General features: G+C 39.9%; 1 protein-coding gene across 1 annotated transcript in view; it reads left to right on the plus strand.

Moving 5' to 3' along the window:
- The window catches only part of THSD7B (thrombospondin type 1 domain containing 7B), a 993,808-nt gene that overhangs the window by 445,328 nt on the left and 520,534 nt on the right, over positions 1–27,946 (plus strand). The window contains exons 6-7 of the mRNA XM_043487921.1: positions 6,524–6,679; positions 18,570–18,767. Of these exons, the coding sequence (XP_043343856.1) occupies positions 6,524–6,679; positions 18,570–18,767 (354 nt within the window). The remainder of the gene's footprint in view (positions 1–6,523; positions 6,680–18,569; positions 18,768–27,946) is intronic.

The following is a 27,946-nucleotide window of genomic DNA, read 5'->3' on the forward strand; positions in this document are numbered from 1 at the left end:
TTTCTCACCCATGCTCGAGATGTTTCTTTCTGTCCAGAGGGAAAGCTGAGTTCCATTATGCCACAGCAGAATTGCCTCAAACATATGCTAAGTTTTTAAAGACTGACTTGATGTTTTATCCAGTAATAAACATTTAAAAAAATAATATTGAACCCTGTGATAACATTTTTACTTTAAGCAAACATTCCTTATTAAAAAAAAATAAACTACAGAGGTGTACCTAGTTTAAGTATAATTAACTAATTATCATGATGATGATGCAGTTTTATGTAATTTCTTTTTGAGGCATTAAATGGCATTGAAATTTAGATCTTAAAAAATGACTAGCAGTAGGGGTGGGGGATAATATACTCTTATTGAATCTTTGCCAATTTATTTCTGTGTTGATTAGAGCTTGATTTAGTTTCAAAGAATGAAATGTGAAGGTGCTCATTTTTCTTTACAATGGTGGTCACATGCTAATGATCACAACAGGCATTTTTCTTCTTAATTACAAATCATTTCAATTGAATTTGTATGTTCATGTAAAATCACTTTGTGATTAAGGAAAAGTATGAACTTGTACATTTCTGGAATTAGAACAGTTCTTTTCTTTAACATTAAATATAGCAGCTACCCAGAATATTTGCTCCCCTTTGTTAATTAGCATTCTGTTCATGGAGTAATTCATTATTTAAGGTTACTTTGCAATCATTAGTAGCAGACTTGCACATTTCTTGTAAGGCAGGTCAATTTAATAATTTTCTTATTGCAAATGAAAAGTTCCAGGTTAGGCACCAAAATATTCAAAGCATTAATGACTACTGCACATGTACGGTCACTATATACTGTAATGTATTCCCTAGCATTTAAAAAGCTACTGCTGTGTAGTGGTCTCAGTTGATCTGAGTGAAAAGTTATTCTTTCTCTTTAACACTCTGTGGCCATGAGAAGTCTTTATAGGGACTAACATTGCTGTGTACAAAACCTAAATATCCTATAAAACTTTGAGTAATTGTTAACCTAGTCAGGCAATTGGTCAACACAAGAGTGGCAGAAGATGTCAAGGTGACATGGTCAAAGGCAGCTGGATAAAGTAGGACCAGCGCAGACCGTCACTGAATAGGTACACTGATCACATCAGGGGTCCACTGCGTTAGGGCAGATAGAGTTAGCAAATAGAAATAAAGTTGTTTCTGTCAGCCTGTCTAAAGAAAGGACCTCAGGTGACTGAAAAGCAAGGACTTCAGGTGACTCTTCTTCCCACAAACATCATGACTGGAGTTTGGTCAAGAAGAATTGAGGGCTCATAAAAAGCAACAAAATTATGACATTTGTAGCAATGTGGATGGACCTTGAGAGTTTCATACAGAGTGAAATAAGTCAGAAAGAGAAAAATGAATATCATATATTAACACATATATGTGGAATCTAGAAAAATGATAGAGATGATCTTACTTACAAAGCAGAAATAGAGACACAGATGTAGAGAACAACAGGGAAGACAGGTGGGATAAATTGGGAGATTGGGATTTACACATATACACTATTTATACTATGTCAAAAATGGATACCTAATGAGAATGTACTGTGTGGCTCAGAGAACTTTTGTTTAATGCACTGTAGTGACCAGAATGGAGAAGGCAATGGCACCCCACTCCAGTTCTCTTGCCTGGAAAATCCCATGGACGGAGGAGCCTGGTAGGCTGCAGTCCATGGGGTCGCTAAGAGTCAGACACTACTGAACGACTTCACGTTCACTTTTCACATTCAAGCATTGGAGAAGGAAATGGCAACCCACTCCAGTGTTCTTGCCTGGAGAATCCCAGGGATGGGGGAGCCTGGTGGGCTGCCATCTGTGGGGTCACACAGAGTCGGATACGACTGAAGCGACTTAGCAGCAGCAGCAGTGACCAGAATGGTAAGGAAGTCCAAAAGTGAGGGGTCATATGTATATATATGGCTGATTCATTGTGCTGTACAGTATAAATTATTATAATACAGCATTGTAAAGCAGCTATTTTTTGATTGTTTTGTTCAGTTGCTCAGTCATGTCTCTTAGTGACCCCATGGACTGTAACACGCCAGCCTTCCCTGTCCTGCACCATCTCCTGGAGCTTGCTCAAACTCATGTCCACTGAATTGGTGATGCCATCCAACCATCTTATCCTCTGTCATCCCCTTCTCCTCCTGCCTTCAGTCTTTCCCAGAATCAGGGTCTTTTCTGATGAGTCATTTCTTTGCATCAGGTGGCCAAAGTATTGGAGCTTTGGCTTCAGCATCAATCTTTCCAATGAATATTCAGGGTTGATTTCCTTTAGGATTGACTGGTTTGATCTCCTTGCAGTCCAAAGGGCTCTTAAGAGTCTTCTCCAGTACCACAGTTCAAAAGCATCAATTCTTCCACACTCAGTCTTCCTAATGGTCTAACTCTCACATTTATACATGACTACTGGAAAACCATAGCTTTGACTAGACGTATCTTTGTTGGCAAAGTTAAACCACCTCCCACAGCATGAATGCTACAAATAAAAGAATAATTGTTTAAAGTGAGCAGATTTTGGTGTTATTAACTTCTGCTTAGTTGGGGAGATCTGGGATGGAGCTTAAAGGGGTTTTGAAGTAGCAATGAAGTAGGAACAGAATTTGGATTTTGTTTAAAGGGTTAAACTGAGCCTTCAACTTTGGTAGATACCTTTGATCTGTTGTGTCACTGGTTGCCTCCACTGAGGTCACTGTGATTCATAAACAAAATAACCTCAGTCCAGAAGACCTCATCTGTTCTGTCAGTTGCCCTCTTCCATTGAAGGAATGCCAAGAGGGACACGTGAAAATGAGCCAGCCACCTGGGACAAGGCTCAGGCCTTGCTCTGCCTTGGACTTGCTGAATGAACTTGGAGAAACTACCTAAGGTCTTTGGAGTATAGTTTTTCAGTGAAATTGATGAATTAAACTAAATTAGCTCTAAAGCTCCCTTCTAGCTCTACAAGTCAATAGGCGTAGCAATATCCTGTGTTCACTATTCTCAAGGAGATGATTACCTAAGTGTTCTGAAGCTTGTAAGTGCTTTGTGACTTACTCATGATTTATTTCTAGAGAAAATGTATCCCGGGGGGCTGAAATAGAGAAAGGTTGACTGAAACCCATTGATTCAATGCCTAAATGAAGCATTTTAGACATGTCTCTGAGACTGGAAGAATTTATTGATACGGATTAAGATCAACTGTCTTTCAAAGCAGCAGGTGCTGAAGCTGCGTGCATGCTCTGACAAATGGCCTCACTCGCACTCCCGAGCCTTCAGTTATGCCATTGAGTGGCCTCCAGGGAAATGCCCCCATTCCTCCCCAGCATAACATGTCTCTCCCTACTTTCCATTAGCCCTAATGTCCAACAGTCAATTGACTGACAGTTAAGTGTTTATCAAAAGGGACCTTAGAGGACTTAACCTCTCACCTCCTCAAAATCATCAATAGCCCTCCAAAATAAGTCAAAGAAACATAATATCTGTAAAAGCATTGTCCTTGACAGATGCAGTTTCAGGACAAGTTCCCCAGTTTCTTTCTAATTACACTGCCAACCCCAAAGCTTAACTGCCTTCTGGTCAGTTAAGCCATTCTGGAGCTTCTAAAGAGATTTAGTGCAGATCTACTCAGAGCCTGGGGATTGCACTGGTGGATTGGCCAGTTTCAACTACAGGACCCAACGTCAAGTTCAGTGATTGGGGCAGCGAGTGTCTGCTGAGTCATGGAGCTGAGAGTTTGGGGCATCTTCTAAGCATCAATCATCAGATCCTTAAGGTCTAACTGGTGTTACAGGGAGACAGCCATGGCAAAGAGAAGCAGCAGTAAAGCATATCCAGTCTTGTTGAGGCTCATGAACTCATGAGCATTTAATATCAGTTCAGATTGGAAAATGGGCTCCCTGAGGACAGGGATCTTGTCTGTTTCACTCACTAATCTGGCTTCAGCATCTAAAAGAACTTAACACCTTCAGTGTTGACTCATGGAACGTACTTAGCAGTGTAGTTTGAATGTCTGATGATGAGGCCACATTGTGCAGTGGTCCACAGCACAGATTTTGGGGCCAGACCATTTTGTTCCAAATTCTAGCTCCACTGCTTACTGATTGGGAATGTGAGCAAGTGAGTAAACCATGTCTCAGTTTACCTATTTTAACTTGGGACTAATAATAATACACATCTTAAAGTTATGCAGGTTAAATGAATTGATGTTTATAACCAGTACCTGGCATGCACTGTAAATTTTTATTAAAAAGCTAGATTAATCAGTTTACACTCTCCATTTCATTTTCCATCATTGACTTAGGTTTTGTTTTCGGAATTGAAGTTTGAGTTTATGAGAATACATGCTAACCAAACATGGGCCTGGCCCCAGATACACTTCTGCCTTAAGACCTCTGGCTGTACACCTTTCTATTTATGCAATTCTCTAAAGCATCTCTTTCCAACAATTCTGTTAAAATGCTATTTGACTTACCCTTCTTGACTGAGAGTTCCTTCAAAGCAGACAGCATTCAATAGGGCATGATTTAGACGGGTGCTTAGTAGTTTTGGAATGAATGTATGAGGTACTCAGTGAATGGTTGCCTTGTGATTATTTTACTCTTGGAGAGGGAATTACAGACTTCTGCCTCATCTCTCAGATTCATCTCTACCTGTGTGCGGTCCATGAGTGTCATATATACATCCGTAGTTCTGGTTACCCCATCCTTCCGACCCAGCTGTTTTCTTTAGCCCAGTCTCTGAGCATCAACTCTCCTCAGCCTCAGGAAAACCTTTTACTCTCCCCCAATATCTGTTCTCTCTTCCTTTATGTTTTCCACATGGTTTGCAAGCCTTGACATTTACATTAGAACTCTTGCTTTTGCCCCTCTCTAAGTCAGGTCAGTTCCCTGGTGGCTCAGATGGTAAAGCGTCTGTCTGCAATGCTGGACACCTGGGTTCGATCCCTGGGTCGGAAAGGTCCCCTGGAGAAGGAAATGGCAACCCACTCCAGTACTCTTGCCTGGAAAATCCCATGGACAGAGGAGCCTGGTAGGCTACAGTCCGTGTGGTCGCATCGCAAAAGTCGGACACAACTGAGAGACTTTACTTACTTACTAAGTCAGGTCAAATCCTTTTGATAAACTAGAAGAATTCTAAAACTAAAAGTGATAAACTCACTTGCTCACATTACCAATCAGTGAGCAGTTAAGCTAAAAGAATCAGTTGTAAACAAACCATTGTTATTTTCCTTGGCAACCTTTTGTTTTTCCCATTCACGCCCATAAACACCTCAAGCCCCTCCATTGTTCACTAGAGACACTTCTTTCCCAATGGGTTAGCACATCTCAGAGATAGTATTTTTTTATTTTGCTCTTGCTTTGGTTTACATTCAACGTTCTACTGATCAGAGCTCTGATTTTTTTGCCATTTCTATCTGCATCTTATGTAAAGAGCAAGGAAGCAAAATAGATAGGTGGTAAACACCACCCTATTGTCTCATAACAGTCTCCATCTTTGAAGTATTTCTGATCTGCTTAACTGGATAGAAGTGCTATATAGGAAATATTTCAACCACAGTACAAGGCAATCTGTAAGATAAAACCATCTGATCTTAAACCATTGGCTCACAAACTCTGAATTGGTCTAAAACTTGCTTATGTGGGATCACACTGTGCAAGTGTAGCTATGCATTTGGGTGTTTTTTTATTGGGTCATTTTGGAGTATTGCTATCCATGCTTCTCATATATTATAATCTCCATATGAATCAGGATCCTATCTTCTCCATCTGTGTATTTCCATGGTTCCCAGAATGGCTATGCCTAGAGGGGACACTTGACAAGCCCCACCACTGGGCAGATGGGCACTGCCTCCCTCAGTGACCCAGGTCTGGGTATTCTCTGGGTGCAGGAGCATGTCAGGAAGAACTGGAAGATTCCTAGTTGGCATTCCCTATGGCTCCTCAGCCACTCCTTGTGCCTCTGGGTAGCTTCACTAATGAAACTGACTTCCAGGGGCTAATTCTGAAGTCACAGATCCTGATTTTTCTTCTTATTCTAAGAGCCATTTTTCTTCTGTGTCTTCAAGAGCTCCACCCCTCCCGGGAGTAATAGCAGTAGATTGGTTATGCTAAACACCCCACCTCGGGGTTTGATTTTGAATTTTTCACAGCAACTCAGTCATTTGTATAGTCGAGATAGACTCATCTTGAAGCTTCACAGAGCCACTTAGTTTTTTTTTAAATTCATAACTCTAGATAATTTGTACCTAAATTTCTAGTCTTCTCTTGGATTCCCAGGGAATACTCTGTCAAACAGAAAACTCAAATGCATGTCACTGTCTTTTCTTGCCTTTCCTCACCCCAAATGCTAATAATGTAGAGCTAAGTAGCACATATTGGAAGAGTGTTGATATTGTGTTTGCATATAAACTGTTTAACCACAAAGCTGATGTGACCAAGGCAGGTACACAAATAAAGACAGGAAAAATTCTAGGGATGTTCAGAGAATGTGACTGAGGCCATTCTTTTCTCATCCATGCAGTCTCTAGACCTGTGGCAAAGACATTATGTTTGGGACCTGCCCCTTCGGCCTCTCAGCTCTGCAATATCCCTTGCTCTACAGACTGTATAATTTCTTCCTGGTCGGCCTGGGGCCTGTGCGTCCATGAAAACTGCCGTGATCCTCAGGGGAGAAGAGGTGAGTGCCTTCTTTACATGTGCTCCATTTCCTTCCAGTGCACACAGGTTTATTCTGGTCACTGAAAAGCTCCTTAAGTTTGCTTAGGACAATATTTGTCTATAAATGTAGATAACTAGCTCTGACAAGCATTCAGTTATCAGTATCAGTATCAGTATCAGACATTCAGTTATCAGTATCAGTATCAGTATCAGACATCACGGATACTTCTTTGGAGCACAGTATCCCACTTTAGTTGACCTTTTAATTAGGCTTATAACTAATAATGTGATTATTATGCAAAAATGATGTAACTTAACTCTGCAAGACATTGGGTGCTGACCAAAACACCTAGAAGACATTTAGTTCACACCAAAATGTCCTTGATAGTTACTCCTGTCCAAAACATCCATCAGCATACTTGGTCCATGCTGCCTAGGTTTGGTTGGGAATAAATTTCAAGGACCTTTTGCCTTGCACCAAATGTCTTATAGATATTTTGGACCAAAGCAGATATTTGCTAACTATAATGTAATGTTTTTAACATGTAATGTTTATACTGTAGAAATTAGACATTGTTTCTGTAATCACATCAAGAAGCAACTGTTTTGTATATATTTTTTTAATTTTTAAATTTCCAGAGGCTGAATCACATGCTCAACTTGATGTTATGGTTCAAATTTTCATGAAGGGCACTTATTGTTGTTTCCTTTTTTGATGTTGTCCTCAAGCTTAAACGAAGTCTTCAAACTTTGTGTCCTTGTTTAAATGTGTAGGTCTCAGCAATCTTGTTTTCTTTTGTTTGCTGTTATATACACATATGCATCTTCAAACATTCATCTTTAGTGGCATCTTTTATTGACCTTTCAGTTTGTATTGATATCGTGCTCTCTTCAATGGCAGTGCTAGAAAGAAAGAATACCTTTAGTAAGAGAAATGAGATCCAAGGGCATTCTACAAGTTTGGTTGTACTTAGCGCTAGTGTGTTAAGCACTAATTCCTCCAGTTTTCCTATGGAAAGAAAGACTAATGTGGCCAAGTGTGTGATGCTACGAGACTGGTGCCATCAGCTTAATTCTTTGTCCATTTGAAAACCCACATTTCAGCACTCCCCAAAGGGCTCACAGGCACACATGGGCATATCTAGGAAAATGGGGAGATATTGATTAAAGGGTACAAACTTCCAGTTATAAGATAAGTACTATTTGAGGATCTAATGTCCAGTATGGTTTACTGTAGTTAACAGCAATATATTATGTACTTATATTCCTAAGTGAGTAAATCTTAAAAATACTCACCACACATAAACACGTAAGGAAATTTTTATTTTAGATAATAAAAATAGATAATAAAATAGAAAGAAGTATCTTCCTTAATAATTTCAGGAAGAGTCCTGGAGTTGAATCTCATTGGCTGCTCTGTGTCACGTGCTCCCCTCTGACCCAGATACTCTGACTGCAGGATGTAGGACTGACCCGGCCAGGTCCTGAGCCTGTGGTCACCACTGCAGGGATAACTCCATCCAAGTTTCACAGACAGAGCAGGGGAGAGGCAACTCCCTTAAGGAAATTTGAGGTCCTGATACTGCAAGAAGGTAGAGCCAATGCAGGGGTCAAGCTTAACAGATGTTTGTTAACTGCTTTCTGCCCTTTGCTCTGGCCCATAGAGTCTCTGTAACAATTCAGAAAATACTTCTTTTTCCAATTCTATGTTGCTATTTTGGTCACTTGAGCCAAATTTTCATAAAACCCTTTGTGAAAAACCACACTTTCAACCTTTATTTCAGTTTTCCTCTTCCACATAACTCAGAACAGGTCCATGGAACTCATCTGGGGGACTCAAAATATTCTGGCTCTTTTCTTTCATTCACCCCCATTTGCCCAAGATGTTTTTATGCCAGACATCTTCAGTGTTGGCTTCTATCCCTCTCTTGTTATAAGTCAACTCTGACAAAGGCACTGTGGTGCACTGTTCATCGGACATCACCTGTTGTGGTTAAATTGTGTTCTCCAGAAAGATATATTCAGTACCAATCCCTGGGGCATGTGAACATGCTCTTATTTAGAAATAGGGTTATTGGAGAACTAATCAGGTTGAGATGAGGTCATATTAGATTAGGGTAGGCCCTAATGCACTCAGAAGGGAGTACCTTGTAAAGATAAAAAGACACTGAAGATGCAAAGAGAAGGCCACATGAAGACAGAGACAGACATTAGAGTCAGGCCTGTACCAGCCAAGGATTGCTGGCAATTACTAGAAGCTAGGAGAGAGGTGTGAAAACAGTCTTTCCCTGGGGCATGGCTTCAGTCCTTCCCTTCAGAGGGAGCATGGCTCTGCTGACACCTGGATTTGGGGCTCCTAGTCTCCAGAACTGTCAGGCAAATTGATGTTGTTTTATGTTATTCAGTTTATGGTATTTTATTTTGGTCATCCTAGGCAACTTTCATACTTCCCAACTTTGTGTCAGCATTTAGGCTCAGCAAGGATCCAGCACTTCCTAAAATGCCAAGACCAGAGTGTACAGAAGTAAAGAAATTATCCTAAGTCCTATAGTGACTTAACAATGGCCAAGCCAGGGCCAGCATGCTCAGTCCAGTGTTCCTTCCAACCCTGGTTTCCTTAGTGATTTTTCTCATAAGTCCAAAGAAGTTTGGATCAAGACAGAAGTCCAACACTGAGCTTAGCAGAGAAGCCCTCTGCCCGTGGGTCCCACACTGGCCAGCAGGGACCACTGGCTAGGGGTGTGAATCACTGTGCTGATGAAGGAGATACGGCGTGAGGCGTGGGATTCAGTTTAGCTTCCATGTGTCATCTTCAGAGAGAGAGGAAAAGTAGGTTGCAGTTGTATGATAAGGGGAGGGTGTTCTAAGAATAGCTTGAGAGCACCAGGTAACTGGCATGTGTGTTTTTTGCCTTCATCAATGTATTTTTCAAAGAAAAGCTCAGCCTTTGGGACTGAAGGTAAGCACAGAGACAGAAAAACTTCTTACCTGTAGGTAGTAGTGTCATCAGCCACCTGCAGAGTATGGAGGCATGTTGGAGTTGATGAGAATTACTGAGGCTAAGGGACCTGCCCTAGGAACTAAGTAATCATGACCAGGAGAGAGTATAAGCTTCGGTGATTGTTATTCGGGTCTCAGAGTGTGCTCTTTCATAAATGTTTCACCAGAGCAGAGATAATTTTGATTTTTAAGATTGTGCTAAAACCTTCCAGGACCACCTGCCTATCATCCCTCCTGGGAAGAATAGCAAATAGAGTTTTCCCTCCAGGGAAATGATTCTCTGCCTAAAAGGAATCCAAGCATGTTATGATAAGGCTAAGTTATCTTGTTATTTCTACCAAGTCATCGTGAGCATGAGTTCTGGGATCCTCTCAATGTCAGCATGTCCTGTGGTCCTGCCACGGTTTCTGCCAGAGTCTCTGATAGGCACACACTAAATGTAGTTGTGAATTCCACAGAGGCTGGAATACAGAGCTAATGCATTAAACATGACAGAACTCTAGGATGTAAACTGATCTGCTTAGTTTCATATTTGAATTGCCTACCCCAAAGAAATGCAGTGCACTTCCTCACAGCAATCTGGGATAGTCATACTTCCCTAGATATTTTATACTCCTTTTTTTGTGTGGATGGTGGAGAATTTGAGGAGAAAAAACAACCACACCCACCATTGCAAGACATAAATGTGTAATTGTGGTGTTTATGACTTTTTCTTCTCACTTGTCTTTTTTCCAATCACATGTTATTGCTTTGGTTTGTTTCTGGTGTTCACATTAAAAAAAAAAAAATAGTAAAGGATGGGAAAGCAGGAAATGATTTATTATCTAATAGAAGAAATTAGTTATTATAGAGATTATCTTCACGTGACTTATTCTTAGGCAGACGTCCTTCAGTCAGGAATCATCTGAGGTTTGTGGCTGTCAGCTGTTCAGAGTACATTAGAAAACCTGCCGTTGTACACAGCCTTCACGCCTTCCATCAGCTCTGTGACAGGCAGACAAGGGGAACATGTTGCTTGGCAGGCCAGTGCTTGTCAAGTGAAGCTAGAATGACTTTCAGAGGAATTTAAATTGGATCAGGTTTATCATTCATTCCTTTATCTTTTATATTCTCCCAGAGAGTTATAATTAGAGATATATGAAAGAGAAATAACCTGAAAAACTTGCTGATGGGTGAACTCCATAGGTATAATGCATTTTTAAAAATTATTTTTGATGCATAGACAAATAGTTGTGTTTGACATCCTTGTCCTTTTACAGACACATTCTAGAAAGGCAACCTTGTGCACGGAAGTTTTTGTAAAGAGGAATTTGATGGAGCCTTCTTAATATGGTCTTACAATAGGGAATGCTTATGAGGTAGGACTTCAGAGAATCCTAAAGTATCCCTTACTCCCCACCCCTATTATAACACCTTGCTGTTTTTCAGTTGCTAAGTCATGTCTGACTCTTTGTGACTCTGTGGACTGCAAGACCCCAGGCTCCTCCCAAAGTTTGCCCAAATTCATGTCCATTGAATCGGTGATGCCATCCAACCATTTCATCCTCTGCTTCCCCTTTCACCTTTTGCCTTTTCAGTCTTTCCTAGCATCAGGGTCTTCTCCAGTGAGTTAGGTCTTTGCATCAGGTGGCCAAAGTGTTGGAGCTTCAGGATCAGTTTTTCCAATGAATATTCAGGGTTGATTTTCTTTTCTTTTATTTATTTATTTATTTTATTAGTTGGAGGCTAATTACTTTACAATATTGTAGTGGTTTTTGTCATACATTGACATGAATCAGTTTCTTTAGGATTGACTGGCACCTAATGGTCTAAAAATCCCCATAGGAAAAGACACTGTGAAACAGAGCCTGTGACCATCTTTTTGAATACAGTCTTTTATGCTCTCAGACAAATCAATTTAGGTAATATGCTAAAGTAGGGAAATGCTGACATGTTTTAGATCCTATCTAACGATGGAAAAAATATTTCCAGTTCCATCTGTGCCTTCTAGAAAGTTCCACCATTATGAGCAGTCTGTGAAATAATTTTGCTTTGTCACAGATTATGTGTAAGATATATATATATATACATATATATATATATTCTTTTTCCTTTTTTCTGTTTGTGTGTGTTGGAGCTTGTAGGGGGCTATGGCTGTTTCTCATTCTGAACATTGAGGGTTCTCATGCTCATGATCTTTGGCTTCTTATTTTCTGTATTCATAACAGAGTGTCAACTTATAATGATACTATAAAATGCAACACTTGCAGAAATGGTAGCTGATAAGAGCTGGAATCAAAGATTCAATCTGCTCAGGTTCTTTGACTCAGAGTTGTTCCCCTGTGTCCAGGGCTGCAGAGTTCAGGAGCAACTGGGATGCTCAGAGAACAAACTTCTGTATTTCATCTTTGGTCAGCCTTCTGGGTATTGCTTCAAGCCTGTCCTGGTGGAGTTAGTAGGGGGACAAGTGTTGGGTATGGTGGTTTCGTAGAAGTTCACATGGACATTTTTGGGCTACTAGCATGTGAAGATATAGGTCCTTACACCTGGATTGATCCTCCGGAGCCTCCTTTAATTTTTCTATGGCTTCAATTAAAAAAACATTGACCTATCTTCTACCATTTGTGCTTCTTTCGCTTTTTCGCCCCATCTCACAAATCACTCTTTTCTAATTTTCCTCAGTAGAATATGCACTAAAATAGTAGATTACATACTAAATCCTCAGGTCCAAAGGGGAAAAAAAAAACCCTCAAATATTAGTTTCACTAAAGGTGAACTGAAGCTCTGGTCAGAAAGTAATTATTAGAACTCTTTCTTGCTACCCAGCACCTAAAATTCAACTATCTAATCTGTACAAAGAAATGATCCATGGTAACTTTCATATTCACTGTTTGAAGTGGGGCTAGAACATGTCATAAAGTGCTGAATTGAATTCTTTCTTATAAAGAGGTCACAGATCAAGAAGACCTCAGCTGGATTTCATACATATCCATTTTTATTGAAGTACAGTTGATTTACTTTATTGTGCTACTTTCATGTATATAGCACAGCTTTACATGTATACATATATATACAGTTAAGTGTATGTATACATATGCAGTTATATATGTATGTATATATGTATGCGTGTATATATTCTTCAGATTCTCTTCCTTTATGGATATACAATAATTGCAAAATACTGAGTATAGTTCCCTGTGCTATATAGTAAGTCCTTGTTGATTATCTGTTTTATATATAGTAGTATGTATATGTTAATCCTAGCCTAATTTATCCTTCATACATATCCATTTAATCATCAATGTGCCATAGGAGAAGTAATAAGGTATCATCTAGTCTTAATTTTCACATGTGTAAGTGAGAATAGTAACTAATGACATAGTTTAGGGGATTCATTAATTTTGAGTAATAGAACTAAAGTGGCTTGGTATAGGGTAGATGCTTAGTTAACAAATGTGCTCTTTGCCTTCTTGGACTGTACGCTCTATGAAAAGTGGATTTATGTTTTCTGTCCCTCCTGTGACTTCCCACAGTATATCACTCTAATCTACATGTGGCAGTTAATGTATATTGAGTGATACTCTGTGATTAGTATGAAATTCAGTAAATGAAGGTAAGTGGTTGGCTGATCCCAGCCACCGTGGACTTGGCAGTTGTGTATCCTTCAGAACAGAAGCTCCCAGGGGAAGCCTGACATCTGTTGCAGCCATGAACACCAATGTGTGATTAAAGTTAAGTGCTAACAAGAGAATCCAAGGTTTTTGTTTTATGCTGAGCTTGGGCTTTGATGTGATCCTAGTTAGAGTCAGGACAAGGGCAACACAAATGAAAAAGTGAAAGAATTTATTGACTGGGGAGATATAATCTATAGATTTATGGTGAGATGGATGCAGCTTGATTTATAGAGGAAAACTGCTCCTGCCCCTCAATGGCGTTGAGCTCTGGGTAATAGGACAGCCAGCCTCCTTCTGTAAAGAAGGCTAAGTTTCTGAGCCGGTTGTCAAACATCATAAATCATGGAGACCCAGGCCGCGTCCTGCTCCAAGATATAAACTTAAAACAAGCACAGGCATGAGACAATAAATAAGCAGTGTGTGGGTCTTACATGAAAGAACAGAGGTCATCCAAGTTGCGTGGCAGGGAGGGCTCAGAGGTCATTGTAGGTTGATGTCCATCAAGTAGAGTTCAGTCCTGTGTGTTTCCTGCTGCTCTTCTCAAGGTGCCCTGGGAAGGGAGCTGAACTCTTCTGCAGGTTTTATTCTGACTAATGAATGACATAGACTTGGAGGTGTGAAGTGTGATAGAAGCCATCTACTGCTTTAATTACCTCTGACCTTAATACTGTCCATGCCTGGAGGATATGGTCTCTGATTGACTGAATGATGCCTCCTCACAGTTGGCCATTCCACAAAGTAAGAGTCTAAGAGTCTCTTTTCAAGGGGGCTCATGGGTTAGCCCTAGACAAAACAAATAAAACCCTTAGGATTGTGTCTCTAAAACACTTACCCAACCCTGCAATATTCTAAGGGAGCTCGGCTCCCTCTTGTGGGCTAAAAACATGTGTCCGTTTGTTCCACCGTCCTTGACTACTTTACAGGAGCCAGTCTTTTGCCAACGACACTGTGAGCTTTCTATCCTTTCTTGTGGGAAAATAGACGCAGCCCTGGCAAACTGATAGATGTATACCTGGCTTACTTACTGCTCATGCACCCGAACTTGTCTTTCTCCCCTTCTCTTTTGGGCAGGGCTGTGGGGTATCACAGTCTTCGGCTCTGAGTTCAGTGTTCTTAGGCATTCTATCTTCCTAGCTAAGTCTATCTGCCTACCTACCTATCTTTTTATATTTTTACCTATCCCAAGGAATAATTGCATAATCACATCTCAAGATGCTATAAGATTGGGTTTTATTTTTTTTGAAAGAGGAATTAAATCTGTTGATTGAATTTGGAGAATGAAACGGTGGACAGTAAAATATGAGATTCATGGGAGGTAAGCCTAGCTCTTTTTTAAAAAAAGGATATATTTATGTATTTATTGGCTTGTGCTGGTCTTAGTTGTATCAGGTGGGATCTTTGCTCTTTGTTGTGTCACATTGGATATTTAGTTGCAGCATGTGGGATCTTTCAGTTGACATGTGTGTGGGAGTTCAATCACTAAATTGTGTTGAACTCATTGCAACCTTATGGACTGTGGCCCACCAGGCTCCTCTGCCCACAGGACTTTTCAGGCAAGAATACTGGAGTGGATTGCCACTTCCTTCTCCAGGGGATCTACCCGACCCAGGGATTCAGGGACTGAATCCATGTCTCTTGTTTCTCCTGTATTGGTAGGTGGATTCTTTACCCCTAGGTCACCTGGGAAACCCTCCTTAGTTGCAGCATGTGGGATCTAGTTCCCTGACCACTGATGGAACCTGGGCCCCTTGCCTTGGGATTGTGGAGTCTTAGCCACTGGACCACCAGGGAAATCCCAGGCCTAACTTTTAGAAGTCATATATCCTGAAGGCCAGAAATGGAAAACTCAAAAGCAAAAGGGTTGCATCTTGTTCTCTGTCACATTTTAAAACTTATGTGGCTTTTAAAAACATAAATTTGTTTCCATCATTTAAAAATAGATTTCATATAAAAACTGAAGATAGCTTGGATTTCTGGCTTCTTAGAATCTGAAGATTTGACAACAGATGGTTCACATTTTCTTGTGGTAACTGTCAGTGGAGCCTGAATGATATCTGTACACTTTAAATTCAGCACATGTCCTCCATTTTGCCACAGACCTCACCACTCCCTACAGTCTTGTGGTTGAGCCATATCCCTCCATTTGTATCTGATGAGTTTGTGACTCTGTAGGCTTGTAGCATGGAAGGTCCATTTGCATCCTTATTGTGACATAACTTTGGTCCCTAGTGCCACAAAACATTTTTGAAAAACTGAGTATTTGTCCAGAGACTTATGTCTAGCCAGAGTGGGGCATGCAGCCCCAAATTGTCCTGCCTTCACAGGGCAGGCTGACCTGGAAATCTCAAGAGAGTGATACAGGGAACTCTTAAGGCCTGACACAGTGACCAGGAATGTGTCAAAATGTAGATGTATTTCACCTTCATACAGACTAATAAGAATGTGAAAAACAACAGCAAAAGAACATGGGGTTTATCTATGTTCAGGCTATTTCTCTGTTGTTTTTGTTGTTTAGTCACTAAGTCATGTCCAACTCCTGTGTGACCCCATGGACTGTAGCTTGCCTGGCTCCTTTGTCCATAGGATTTCCCAGGCAAGAATACTGGAGTGGGTTGTCACTTCCTTCTCCGGGGGATCTTCCCCACCCAGGTATCAGGAATCTGTGAGTCTTCATTTATTTGTACTGGCTTACTGATACCCTTCGGAGAAGGCAATGGCACCCCACTCCAGTACTCTTGCCTGGAAAATCCCATGGATGGAGGAGCCTGGTAGGCTGTGGTCCATGGGGTTGTTTAGAGTCGGACGGGACTGAGCAACCTCACTTTCACTTTTCACTTTCACACACTGGAGAAGGAAATGGCAACCCACTCCAGTGTTCTTGCCTGGAGAATCCCAGGGATGGGGGAGCCTGGTGGACTAATATCTATGGGGTTGCACAGAGTTGGACACGACTGAAGTGACTTAGCAGCAGCAGCAACTGATACCCTTGAACATATGCTACTTATTAGTGCGTTTGATTATGCCTGGCCTCTTCAACTCCTAGACTGTAAACTCTTGGAAGACAGATTTCTTCCTCTAGTTCTTTTCCCTTCTGTCTTTCATTCTTCCCCTTATCTCCCAATTTCCCATAAAATAAAACACATTCAAATAATATGTGGTTTTGATCTTTCAGTCAGTTCAGTCGATTATTCATGTCCAACATTTTGTGGCCCCATGGACTGCAGCACGCCAGGCTTCCCTGTCCATCACTAACTCCTGGAGCTTGCTCAAACTCATGTCCATTGAGTCGGTGATGCCATCCAACCATCTCATTCTCTGTTGTCCTCTTCTCTTGCTGCCTTCATTCTTTCCCAGCATCAGGATCTTTTCTAATGAGTCAGTTCTTTGCATCAGGTGGCCAAAGTATTGGGGCTTCAGCATCAGTCCTTCCAATGAATCAGTTCAGTTAAGTTCAGTCACTCAGTCATGTCTGACTCTGTGACCCCATGGCCTGCAGCATGCCAGGCTTCCCTGTCCATCACCAACTCTTGGAGCTTGCTCAGACTCATGTCCATTGAGTCAGTGATGCCATTCCAATGAATATTCAGGACAAATTTCCTTTAGGATTGATTTGTTTGATCTCCCTGCAGTCCAAGGGACTCTCAACAGTCTTCTCCAATGCCACAGTTCAAAAGCATCAATTCTTTGGTGTTCAGCTTTCCTTATGGTCCAACTCTCCTATCCATACATGACTACTGGTAAAACCATAGCTTTGACCAGACAGACCTTTGTTGGCAAAGTAAGGTCTCTGCTTTTTGATGCTGTCTAGGTTGGTCATAGCTTCTCCTCCAAGGAGCAAGTGTCTTTTAATTTCATGGCTGCAATCACCATCTGCAGTGATTTTGGAACCCAAGAAAATAAAATCTGTCACTGTTTCTATTGTTTCCCCATCTATTTGCAATGAGGTGATGGGACTGAATGCCATGATCTTGGGTTTTTAAATGTTGAGTTTTATGCCAGCTTTCTCACTCTCTTTCACTTTCATCAAGAGGCTCTTCAGGTCCTCTTTGCTTTCTGCCATAAGGGTGGTATTGTCTTCATATCTGAGGTTATTGATGTTTCTTCTGGCAATCTTGATTCCAGCTTGTGCTTCATTCAGTCCAGCATTTTGCATGATGTACTCTGCATATAAGGGTAAATAAGCAGGTTGACAATATATAGCATTGATGTACTCTTTTCCCAGTTTGGAACCAGTCTGTTGTTCCAAGTCCAGTTCTAACTGTTGCTTCTTGACCTGCATACAGATTTCTCAGGAGGCAGGTAAGTTAATCTGGTATTCCCATCTCTTTAAGAATGTTCAACAGTTTGTTTTGATCCACATAGTCAAAGACTTTGGCGTAGAAGTAGAAGTTTTCCTGAAACTCTTGCTTTTTCCATGATCCAAGAGATGTTAGCAATTTGATCTCTGGTTCCTCTGCCTTTTCTAAATCCAGCTTGAATATCTGGAAGTTCTCAGTTCACATGCTGTTGAAGCCTGGCTTGGAGAATTTTGAGCATTACTTTGCTAGCGTGTGAGATGAGTGCAATTGTGTGGTAGTTGAGCATTCTTTGGCATTGCCTTTCTTTGGGATTGGAATGAAAACTGACCTTTTCCAGTCCTGTGGCCACTGCTGAGTTGCCCAAATTTGCTGGCATATTGAGTGCAACATTTTCATAGCATCATCTTTTAGGATTTTAAATAGCTCAACTGGAGTTTCATCACCTCTGGTAGCTTTGTTCGTAATGATCCTTCTTAAGGCCCATGTGACTTCACATTCCAGGATGTCAGGCTCTCAGTGAGTGATAACACCATTGTGGTTATCTGGGTCATGAAGATCTTTTTTTGTATAGTTCTGTGTATTCTTACCAGTTCTTATTAATATCTTCTGCTTCTGTTAGGTCCATACCATTTCTGTCCTTTATTGTGCCCATCTTTGCATGAAATATTCCCTTGGTATCTCTAATTTTCTTGAAGAGATCTCCAGTCTTTCCTATTCTGTTGTTTCCCTCTATTTCTTTGCATTGGTCACTGAGGAAGGATTTCATATCTCTCCTTACTATTCTTTGAAACTCTGCATTCAAATGGATATATCTTTCCTTTTCTCCTTGCCTTTAGCTTCTCTTCTTTTGAGTTGTATATGTATAAATAAAAGTTTCATCAATATCCCAGCTGCTGCTTCTCTTCCTTTGCTAGGTCAGGATGGAATCCTCAGAACCTTTTGTTCTTTCTTATTTTAGGTTTTAGAATGAGACAGCGCCATGTCCTTGTGGAATCAACGGGGCCTGTGGGCCGTTGCCCTCACTTGGTGGAATCTGTTCCTTGTGAGGATCCTGTGTGTTATCAGTGGCTGACGTCGGAAGGGATCTGTATCCCTGACCATGGCAAGTGTGGCCCCGGACATCGCATCCTGAAGGCTGTCTGCCAGAATGAGCAAGGTATGACTCAAAGAAACATGGAGATTGAGTAATATCTGCCAAATAGCACATCACCACTCTCAAATCATCTTCCACAAGGAGAGAAACAGTCTTTCCTAGTCTTGAATATTCATGTTTGAGTTGATGACAGTGACATATTTCTGCAGAGAAAGCTGCTTTGACTTAATATAGAGCTGTGTGCTCTGTGACAGGACACTGATTATACCTAAATACAGTACAGAGAACTCAGAGAGGTCTCTGGAGTTCTTAGTTTGTTAAGACATGCACAACACAAAAATTGTCTGCAGAGTCTCCAACTCATTAATACAAAACAAGATTTATTTGTGCTTATTGATGTTATTATGTACTATGTTTTTTATATGTTATCATTATTAACAAATACCACCTTGTAAATTGCAGGGCTGAAGCCCCCTCCAAGCTAAAAGGAAAAAAAAAAAGTACAAAGCTGCATCTTTTCAGTTATATAGCATTAGATTAGAATCAGTTATAGACATAATGCTAAAGTTCTAAAGGACTGTGTTAAAATAAAAGTTGTCAAGATTAACAAAACTATTAACAGTGGTGTCTTTCCTTCATCACCAAACTTCTGGTACAGTGGTTTTGTGCAATGAAGGGTGATTTAGCAAATACATAAGTCACATGGAAATGAGAAAAGTGACATTTAAAACCTTTATCTTAGTATTAAAAAAATATTCGGTCTCCTGGAAGAGTATCGAGTATGTCTATTAATCAGTCCTGTCATGAGTAGTCATAATTTATAATGCTCATGGTGTGTGGAGTGAAATGTTTTGACTTATGTAGTGAAGAGATCCACAGAACAGAAGGAAATTACAAAGTGAATTCAGAATGGATATTAGCATTCACAAATGGTTGGCATTCAGCAGTGTATTAATATTTCCTCTTCCCTTCCTTCCTCTTGCCTCTTCTCTCTCTCTCATTCCCTCCTTTTCTCCATCACTTCCTTCTTTCTGTCCTTCTTCCCTCTCCTTTCCCCCTCCTTCTCTCCCTCCATACATCCTTCCTTTTTTAAATCACTACCATAATTATACAAATAAACATTTATCAACTGATATACTTGATTACCTCATGAAGCCAGGTAGTTGTTTAATTAAATAGAGAGCCACATCAGATTGTACTAGCTATAGTCCTTTTTGACCAAATAGTTTAACAGTAGATTCTAATATTACCAAGCAATTTTTGAATTGTGGTGACATACATGTGAATTATTAACAGCAGCATGTAACATCAGTTTTTGAATTTGAAAAGAGTAGCACAGGTGTTTAAAACCTGAGCTCTAGAGTCAGACAGGTTGGAATTTCCAGTCTGCTACTCTTCTGGTAGATGGTCTCAGAAAACTTATTTAACTGTGGAGACATCTTTTCCTTCAGCTGTAAAGTAGGGATAATAAAAACCTACCTCTCACTCTCAGATTGTAAGAGTTAAATTACTTATATGAAAGTGATAAGCGAAGTGCCTGGCACATAACCATTCAAAATAAGCTGTGAGCTTATTTCATTTGTAATGCACACTTATTGTTTTCTGTCCTAGGGGATTTGTGCAAACAGCATTCTTTTATATGAGTAAAATGGAAATAATAATGAAGATAGAATAACCATACTAGTTCATCTTCCCAACCTCTAGCTGTGGAAGCAAGATCATTTGTTTGATTGGGACCCAGTGACAGATGACTGGCCAGCTTTGTCGTAGCAGGTTTTGAAGGTGTCACACAGCTGTCATACAAAGCCCACAGGGCCGGGGACCCCATTTCACAATGTATACTGCACCTTCCACAGTATCGCGCAGTGTGAGATTCTGATTTATAATTAGAAATATCTATCTGGTCTCCGTCCCTACTCTAGCACACAGCTTCTAAAATCATTGGCATTTCTTGAGCAGGAAGAGCAATGGGAGCAGCTTTTGTTATAATATTTGGCCAGTGGTCCTCAGTTCCTGAAATCACGTCCATAAAGTTGAAATTCGTATCTTGTTATTCACATCAAGCCCCTTTCTACCACTACTGGATCGATATTAATGAGGTGACTTTCAAAAAGTACCTAAAGGTGAGGTCTGGTCGCCCCAGGCAACCATGAACAGAGGATTAGAACTTTCAGCCCCATCCAGTGCTATCTGGGGAAAGGGGAGGGGCCGGAGGTTGAATCAAACACTGATGGCTGATGAGTTAATCAGTCATGCCTGTGTAATGAAACACCCATAAAAACCCAAAGGACATGGTTCAGAGAGCTCCCAGACTGATGAACACATAGATATTTGGGAAGGGTAGCGAATGGAGGCTCTTTGCCCTTTCCCATACCTTGCCCTGTGCACCTTATCCACCTCATTGTTCCTGAGTTTTATCCTGTTATAATAAAATGGTTATCTAGTAAGCAAATGGATTCTCTGAGTTCTGTGAGGTACTCTAACAAACTAATCAAACCGGAGGACGGGGTCGTGGGAACTTCTGATTTATAGTCAGTTTGGTGAGAAGCACAGGTAACCTGGACTTGAGGTTGGTGTCTCAAGTGAAGGGTGGTCTTGAGGGAGTGAGCGCTTTACCTGTGGACTCTGCTGCTACCTGCAGATAGACAGTAGCAGAAATAAGTGGAATGGTAAAGCAGCAGGCCTGGACAATTTGCTTGATGTGGTGTGGGGAAACCATCCCCTCCTGCACATATACATACGTGTACACCTTTGAGTTGAGGGCAGAACATTTGTGACAGGGCTATCAACTTTGCCGTTTTACAGCAGGTCTGGAGTTCTATTGCTTATTCCTGTGAAATAACTAATTTTCAGCATGAGCTTACACTCACAGTTTCTATGGGAGAAGTAGGAATTACTACTTGTTCAGATCAGTTTCATGAAGTCTGTGTTGCTTTTAAGTACCTGGATGGCTCCTTCATCATTTATGGGGCAACAACCACAGTCATGGTTACAAAAATACACTGGCCTCAATGTGGCTGAAGTAGTCTTTCATCCAGTGAGAAATTGAAAATGTGATCTGAAAATCTGAAGTTCATCATCTATGAGATTCTAGGCGATTCAGTTCAGTTCAGTTCAGTCGCTCAGTCATGTCTGACTCTTTGCGACCCCATGAATCGCAGCACGCCAGGCCTCCCTGTCCATCACCAACTCCCAGAGTCCACCCAAACCCATGTCCATCGAGTCGGTGATGCCATCCAACCATCTCATCCTCTGTCATCCCCTTTTCCTCCTGCCCTCAATCTTTCCCAGCATCAGGATCTTTTCCAATGAATCAGCTCTTCACATCAGGTGACCAAAGTATTAGAGTTTCAACTTCAACACCAGTCCTTCCAATGAACACCCAGGACTGATCTCCTTTTGGCTGGACTGGTTGGATCTTCTTGCAGTCCAAGGGACTCTCAAGAGTCTTCTGTAACACCTAAGTTCAAAAGCATCGATTCTTCGGTGCCCAGCTTTCTTTGTAGTCCTACTCTCATATCCATACGTGTCCGTTGGAAAAATCATAGCCTTGACTAGATGGACCTTTGTTAACAAAGTAATGTCTTTTCTTTTTAATATGCTATCTAGGTTGGTCATAACTTTCCTTCCAAGGAGTATGTGTCTTTTAATTTCATGGCTGCAGTCACCATCTGTGGTGATTTGGGAGCCCAGAAAAATAAAGTCAGCTACGGTTTCCACTGTTTCCCCATCTATTTCCCATGAAGTGATGGGACCAGATTCCATGATGTTATTTTTCTGAATGTTGAGCTTTAAGCCAACTTTTTCACTCTCCTCTTTCACTTTCATCAAGAGGCTTTTTAGTTCTACTTCACTTTCTGCAACAAGGGTGGTGTCATCTGCATATCTGAGGTTATTCATACTTCTCCCAGCAATCTTGATTCCAGTTTGTGCTTCCTCCAGCCCAACGTTTCTCGTGATGTACTCTGCATATAAGTTAAATAAGCAGGGTGACAATATACAGCCTTGATGTACTCCTTTTCCTATTTGGAACCAGTCTGTTGTTCCATGTCCAGTTCTAACCGTTGCTTCCTGACCTGCATGCAGGTTTCTCAAGAGGCAGTTCAGGTGGTCTGGTATTCCCATCTCTTTCAGAATTTTCCACAGTTTATTGTGATCTACACAGTCAAAGGCTTTGGCATAGTCAACAAAGCAGAAAGATATGTTTTTCTGGAACTCTCTTGCTTTTTTGATGATCCAGTGGATGTTGGCAATTTGATCTCTGGTTCCTCTACCTTTTCTAAAACCAGCTTGAACATCTGGAAGTTCATAGCTCACGTATTGTTTGAAGCCTGATTTGGAGAATTTTAAGAATTACTTTACTAGTGTGTGAGATGACTGCAACTGTGCAGTAGTTTGTGCATTCTTTGGCATTGCCTCTCTTTGGGATTGGAATGAAAACTGACCTTTTCCAGTCCTGTGACCACTGCTGAGTTTTCCAAATTTGCTGGCATGTTGAGTGCAGCACTTTCACAGCGTCATCTTTTAGGATTTGAAATAGCTCAACTGGAATTCCATCACCTCCACTAGCTTTGTTTGTAGTGATGCTTCCTAAGGCCCACTTGACTTCACATTCCAGGATGTCTGGTTCTAGGTGAGTGATCACAGCATCGTGATTATCTGGGTGATGAAGATCTTTTTTTGTACAGTTCTTCTGCGTATTCTTGCCACCTTTTCTTAATATCTTCTGCTTCTATTAGGTCCCTACCATTTCTGTCCTTTGTTGCACCCATCTTTGCATGAAATGTTCCCTTGTTATCTCTAGTTTTCTTGAAGAGATCTTTAGTCTTTACCATTCTATTGTTTTCCTCTATTTCTTTGCATTTATCATGGAGGAAGGCTTTCTTATCTCTCCTTGAAACTCTGCATTCAAATGGGTATATCTTTCCTTTTCTCATTAGCTTTTCACTTCCCTTCTATGATGACCCAAACTTGCCAGAGAAGTGCTCCTGTTTGATTCTCCACATATTGTCATAAGGACTTCCCTGGTTACTCAGATAGTAAACAATCTTCCTGCAATGTGAGAAATCCGGATTTAATTCCTGGGTCGGGAAGATCACCTGAAGAAGGAAATGACTACGCACTCCACTATTCTTACCTGGAAAATGCCATGGACAGAGGAACCTGGCTGGCTACAGTCCATGGGGTCGCAAAGAGTCGGACACAACTAGTGACAAACACACACGCATTGTCATAGCCTTTACATAATTACAGAAGTTGACAGAACTCTTGACATTCATTTAAAGGCTTAGAGAGAAAAAAGGGTTGAGATCTAGTCAATGAATCTCCTTTGATTTTTTTTTTTCTTTTAACAATTGAGACTTTTCATTACTCCGAGTCTATTGTTTCATAGCCTTTTATTTAAGAATTTATTCATAGGTAAATGGATGAGACCAAAGAAAATAATTTTTTATTAAAAATTAAACTCATATCTAATTAGACTTGAGACTTGCTGTAATTTGCATGGTTACTTGCTCTGTTCTTTATTTTAAGACTTGTCCATATTGATTAACTCCAGGTATCCCTTATACCAAAAGGATTCAGTATCCTGGCAGAAGTGGACAACCCATTCAGATTGTGGAGCCAAGAAATTTTCTCATAGCTGTGATCAGGATTCTGTAGGACTCTTGACATTGTCTTGTTCAGCATAACTCCTCTCACTAGAAAGACTTGTTTCTCTTTCCCTCAGAAGTTCATTCCTACCATTAGCTTGGAGACTTAAAAATACCTATACTACACTGAAACTACGAAGTAGCTGTTATCCCTAAAAGTTGTGAGTTTAAAAATGAGATCTACTTTGGATTACTTAAGAGTCAAGTAGTCATATATGATTTTCTACAGTTATCTCTGTAGATATCTAGTACTTTGACCCTTTCTCTATTTTTGTTTATCACTGATACTCTTCAATGAGTCTCACTAAAGTTTCTCACCCAGACTGTGATAATGTAACAGATAATGTTAGTCACTAGTATTTATTTTGAGTAATAAAATTATATCATAGATTATATGAATGAGTATTCTGATATGAAATCTGATTTCTAGTACTTTGGTAAATTAGCTTAGATTTCTCTCCTCTGCACCTCTAATAAGTACTATGAATCAAAAGAAGTCTGCTTAATATAGAGTACACATAGGTTTTTCTTGTCTCGTTAACAGGTATGTTTCCTACATTTCAAAGAGGGCGTTTAAGTTTCCATGGAAATTTTTTAATTGTTTGGTCTAATTCTGTAGAAAATGCCATTGGTAATTTGATAGGGATTGCATTGAACCTGTAGATTGCCCTGGGTAGTATGGTCATTTTAATAGTATTGATCCTTACAATCCTATAGATTATCATGCTAAGTGAAATAAGACAGAGAAAGGCAAATATCATATGATATCATTTATATATGAAACCTTTAAAAATTGATGCATGAACTTATTAACAAACATAAATAGACTCAAAGACATAGAAAACAAGCTTATGTTACAAAATGGGAAAAGAAAGGAAGGGATAAATTAGGAGACTGGGTTTAACAGATACCCATGACTATATATAAAATAGGTAAATGACAAAGTCCTACTATATAGCACATTCAGTTTATGTAACTGAATCATTTTGCTGTACACCACAAAACTAGCATAGCATTGTAAATGGTTTATACTTCAATAAAAAAGGGGGGAGCATTGAAAGTAAATGAAGTGTGATGCAAACTGCAAGCTGACATATACCTCCCTTAGATTATTAAGTTAATTCACTGTTTTCACCTTTGTTTCTTTGACATGTAACTGGTTTATTATTTCTAGGTTTCACATGCAGTTGAGGAAGATTTAACATCAGGGACATCTTCCCAGAGTAGGTTGGGAAAATGCCCATAATGCCAGGGCAGTGGACAGCATTCCCAGTGACTGGCAGGTGACCCCTATTTACCACTGTTCATGTCTCCATGATGCAAAATGGGCAGAGGACACTGCAGTATCATTGGATAAATACCAGACTTCCCACTGGAGCGATCAGATTCTGAATACTCAGCACATATTTTGCTCTATAATTTGCTAAATAGGCTGTTTAAAAAAAAAAAAGTGTATATTTCAGGAAACATCTTTATTCAGGAATAATGCAGTGTACATTCTGTACTTATAGAAATCAAATATCCATGCTGGAGAAGACTGCAATACATCAGGAAGAACAAGGTTCACACGCTGGCAGGTACATAGAGTTGAGTTCTCTGGAACTTCTGTACCGCTCCCTTGAATACAGGGTTTCTTATTTTCACCGTTCCACTAACCTTCCCCATGCAAATATTTTCCTTAAGTGGTATGTATGTTTGCACAGAAAACATGAGGAATGATTTCCCATCATTACAGGGACTTGGCTTTTCTTTTCAGAGGCATATTTCTGTGAGTTCTTGCCTTGCATCATTAACCTCGAACAAGTAAAAAATGTGATCTTTAATCTTAGCTAAAATGGCATGTGTTTGAAATCCTTAACACTGTAGTGCCTTTTCTAGGATGACTTTAATTGATGGAAAGCATACTAGAATAATCATTTACTTGAGTTGGTTAAAATGTTTAGACATGTTTATACATCTGTGATTAGAGTTAGAAGTTTTATTTTGTTTATTTTTATCTTTAAATCTCAAGAAATAGTCTTGGGCTGACCTGTGAGAATAAGGTCAAACTTGATTCATATGGGAATTGGTTGATAAGAATATTTTGTGATTCACCAGAATTCTAAATAGAACCCCCTTTGTATTTTCATCTTATTATTTTTTTAAAAAAACCTTTGATCGTGTTGTGCCTTATTTGGTCAATAAACACTGCTTTACTTTTCAGCATATCTTTTTTTTTCTTTTTTAAACAAGACTTTCTAATTCAGCATAATATTTATTTTCTTATATTTTAGGAAGAACAAGGAATAGATTATTCATCAGATATTTCTTTGCCATACAAGTATATTTATGCAATAAATCAACCTATTTAAGAGACATCATAAAATGACAGCTATGATAGAGAATACAGTACCTCTAAATTAAATTTAAAATACAAATCTTCTAAAAATTTTAAATAATGGCTGTTTAGTTCACATAAACATACAGTTTATTAAGATGTGCATTTTGTAAAGGATAATAGTAATTGAATTCTATTTTAAAGAAAGTAATTGTCATTTCTCCTATTCTTTAAATTTTTTATTTATTTCTATTTTGAGTTAAAAAAAAAAACTTATCTTTTGTGCAAGGTTTGGGAATCTTAGAACTATGTTACCAGGTGTTCAGAGGAATTTGAAAGAGAAAGAAATAAACATGGACATGCATTTTATATCAGCAGTGTAAATTTAGAGTAATGACTTTTTGGAGCAGTCAGACTTAGCAAGCACTCTTCTTTCCTGGCCAGATCTTCTTGGCCACACCATGTCTGTGCATGCCAGCCAGAAATTCAACTGACACCACCTGCATCTCTTTGCCTAAGGAATTTCTCCAGTCACTGGAGCCTTCATTGCTCACATATGCAGTCAGAAGTGCCAGGGAATTAACAATTCCAGGGAGCAGCCTTCAACCAGTGATTGAGAGTTGGTATATAAATGCCAGTTCCCTTACCCCTCAGACGGAATAACCTTGAGGTTATGTTCTATGCTGTATCCTACAATTCTCAGTGAGATGAAGCACCAGTTACTAACAGTGTGATTTTTAAAAAACGTATACCTCGGGCGGCAGCAGTAGTGAATCTACCTGCAGTGCAAGAGACATGAGTTTGATCCCTGGGTTGGGAAGATTCCTTGGAGATGGAAATGGCAACCCACTCTAGTATTCTTGCCTGGGAAATCCCATGAAAAGAGGAGGCTGGTGAGCCACAGTCCATGTGGTCACAAAAGAGTCAGACGTGACTTAATGACTAAATAATGACAATCAGCCTCCTTCCGTTTACTGTCTCACTCCTCTCCTCTTGCACTGGCTCCTTGGCATTATTGCTCAGTAAATAAAATAAATAAATGCCCATGATTCTTTGTCACAGACTTTGGTTGTAATGCAACTCAAACTGTGACAAGGATACTTGAAAAGATATTTAGTGGATCCACTCCTGTAAGAGATATAGGGTTCAATTCAAATCATACCACAGTGATAATGATGTTTATCATTATTATCATTATTAAAGATTTTCTGTGTACAATTTTTTAACATCTTTATTGAATTTATTGCAACATTCAGTTCAGTTCACAGTTCAGT

The sequence above is a fragment of the Cervus canadensis genome, chromosome 15 (genome assembly GCF_019320065.1).
Source record: "Cervus canadensis isolate Bull #8, Minnesota chromosome 15, ASM1932006v1, whole genome shotgun sequence".
Taxonomy (NCBI): domain Eukaryota; kingdom Metazoa; phylum Chordata; class Mammalia; order Artiodactyla; family Cervidae; genus Cervus; species Cervus canadensis.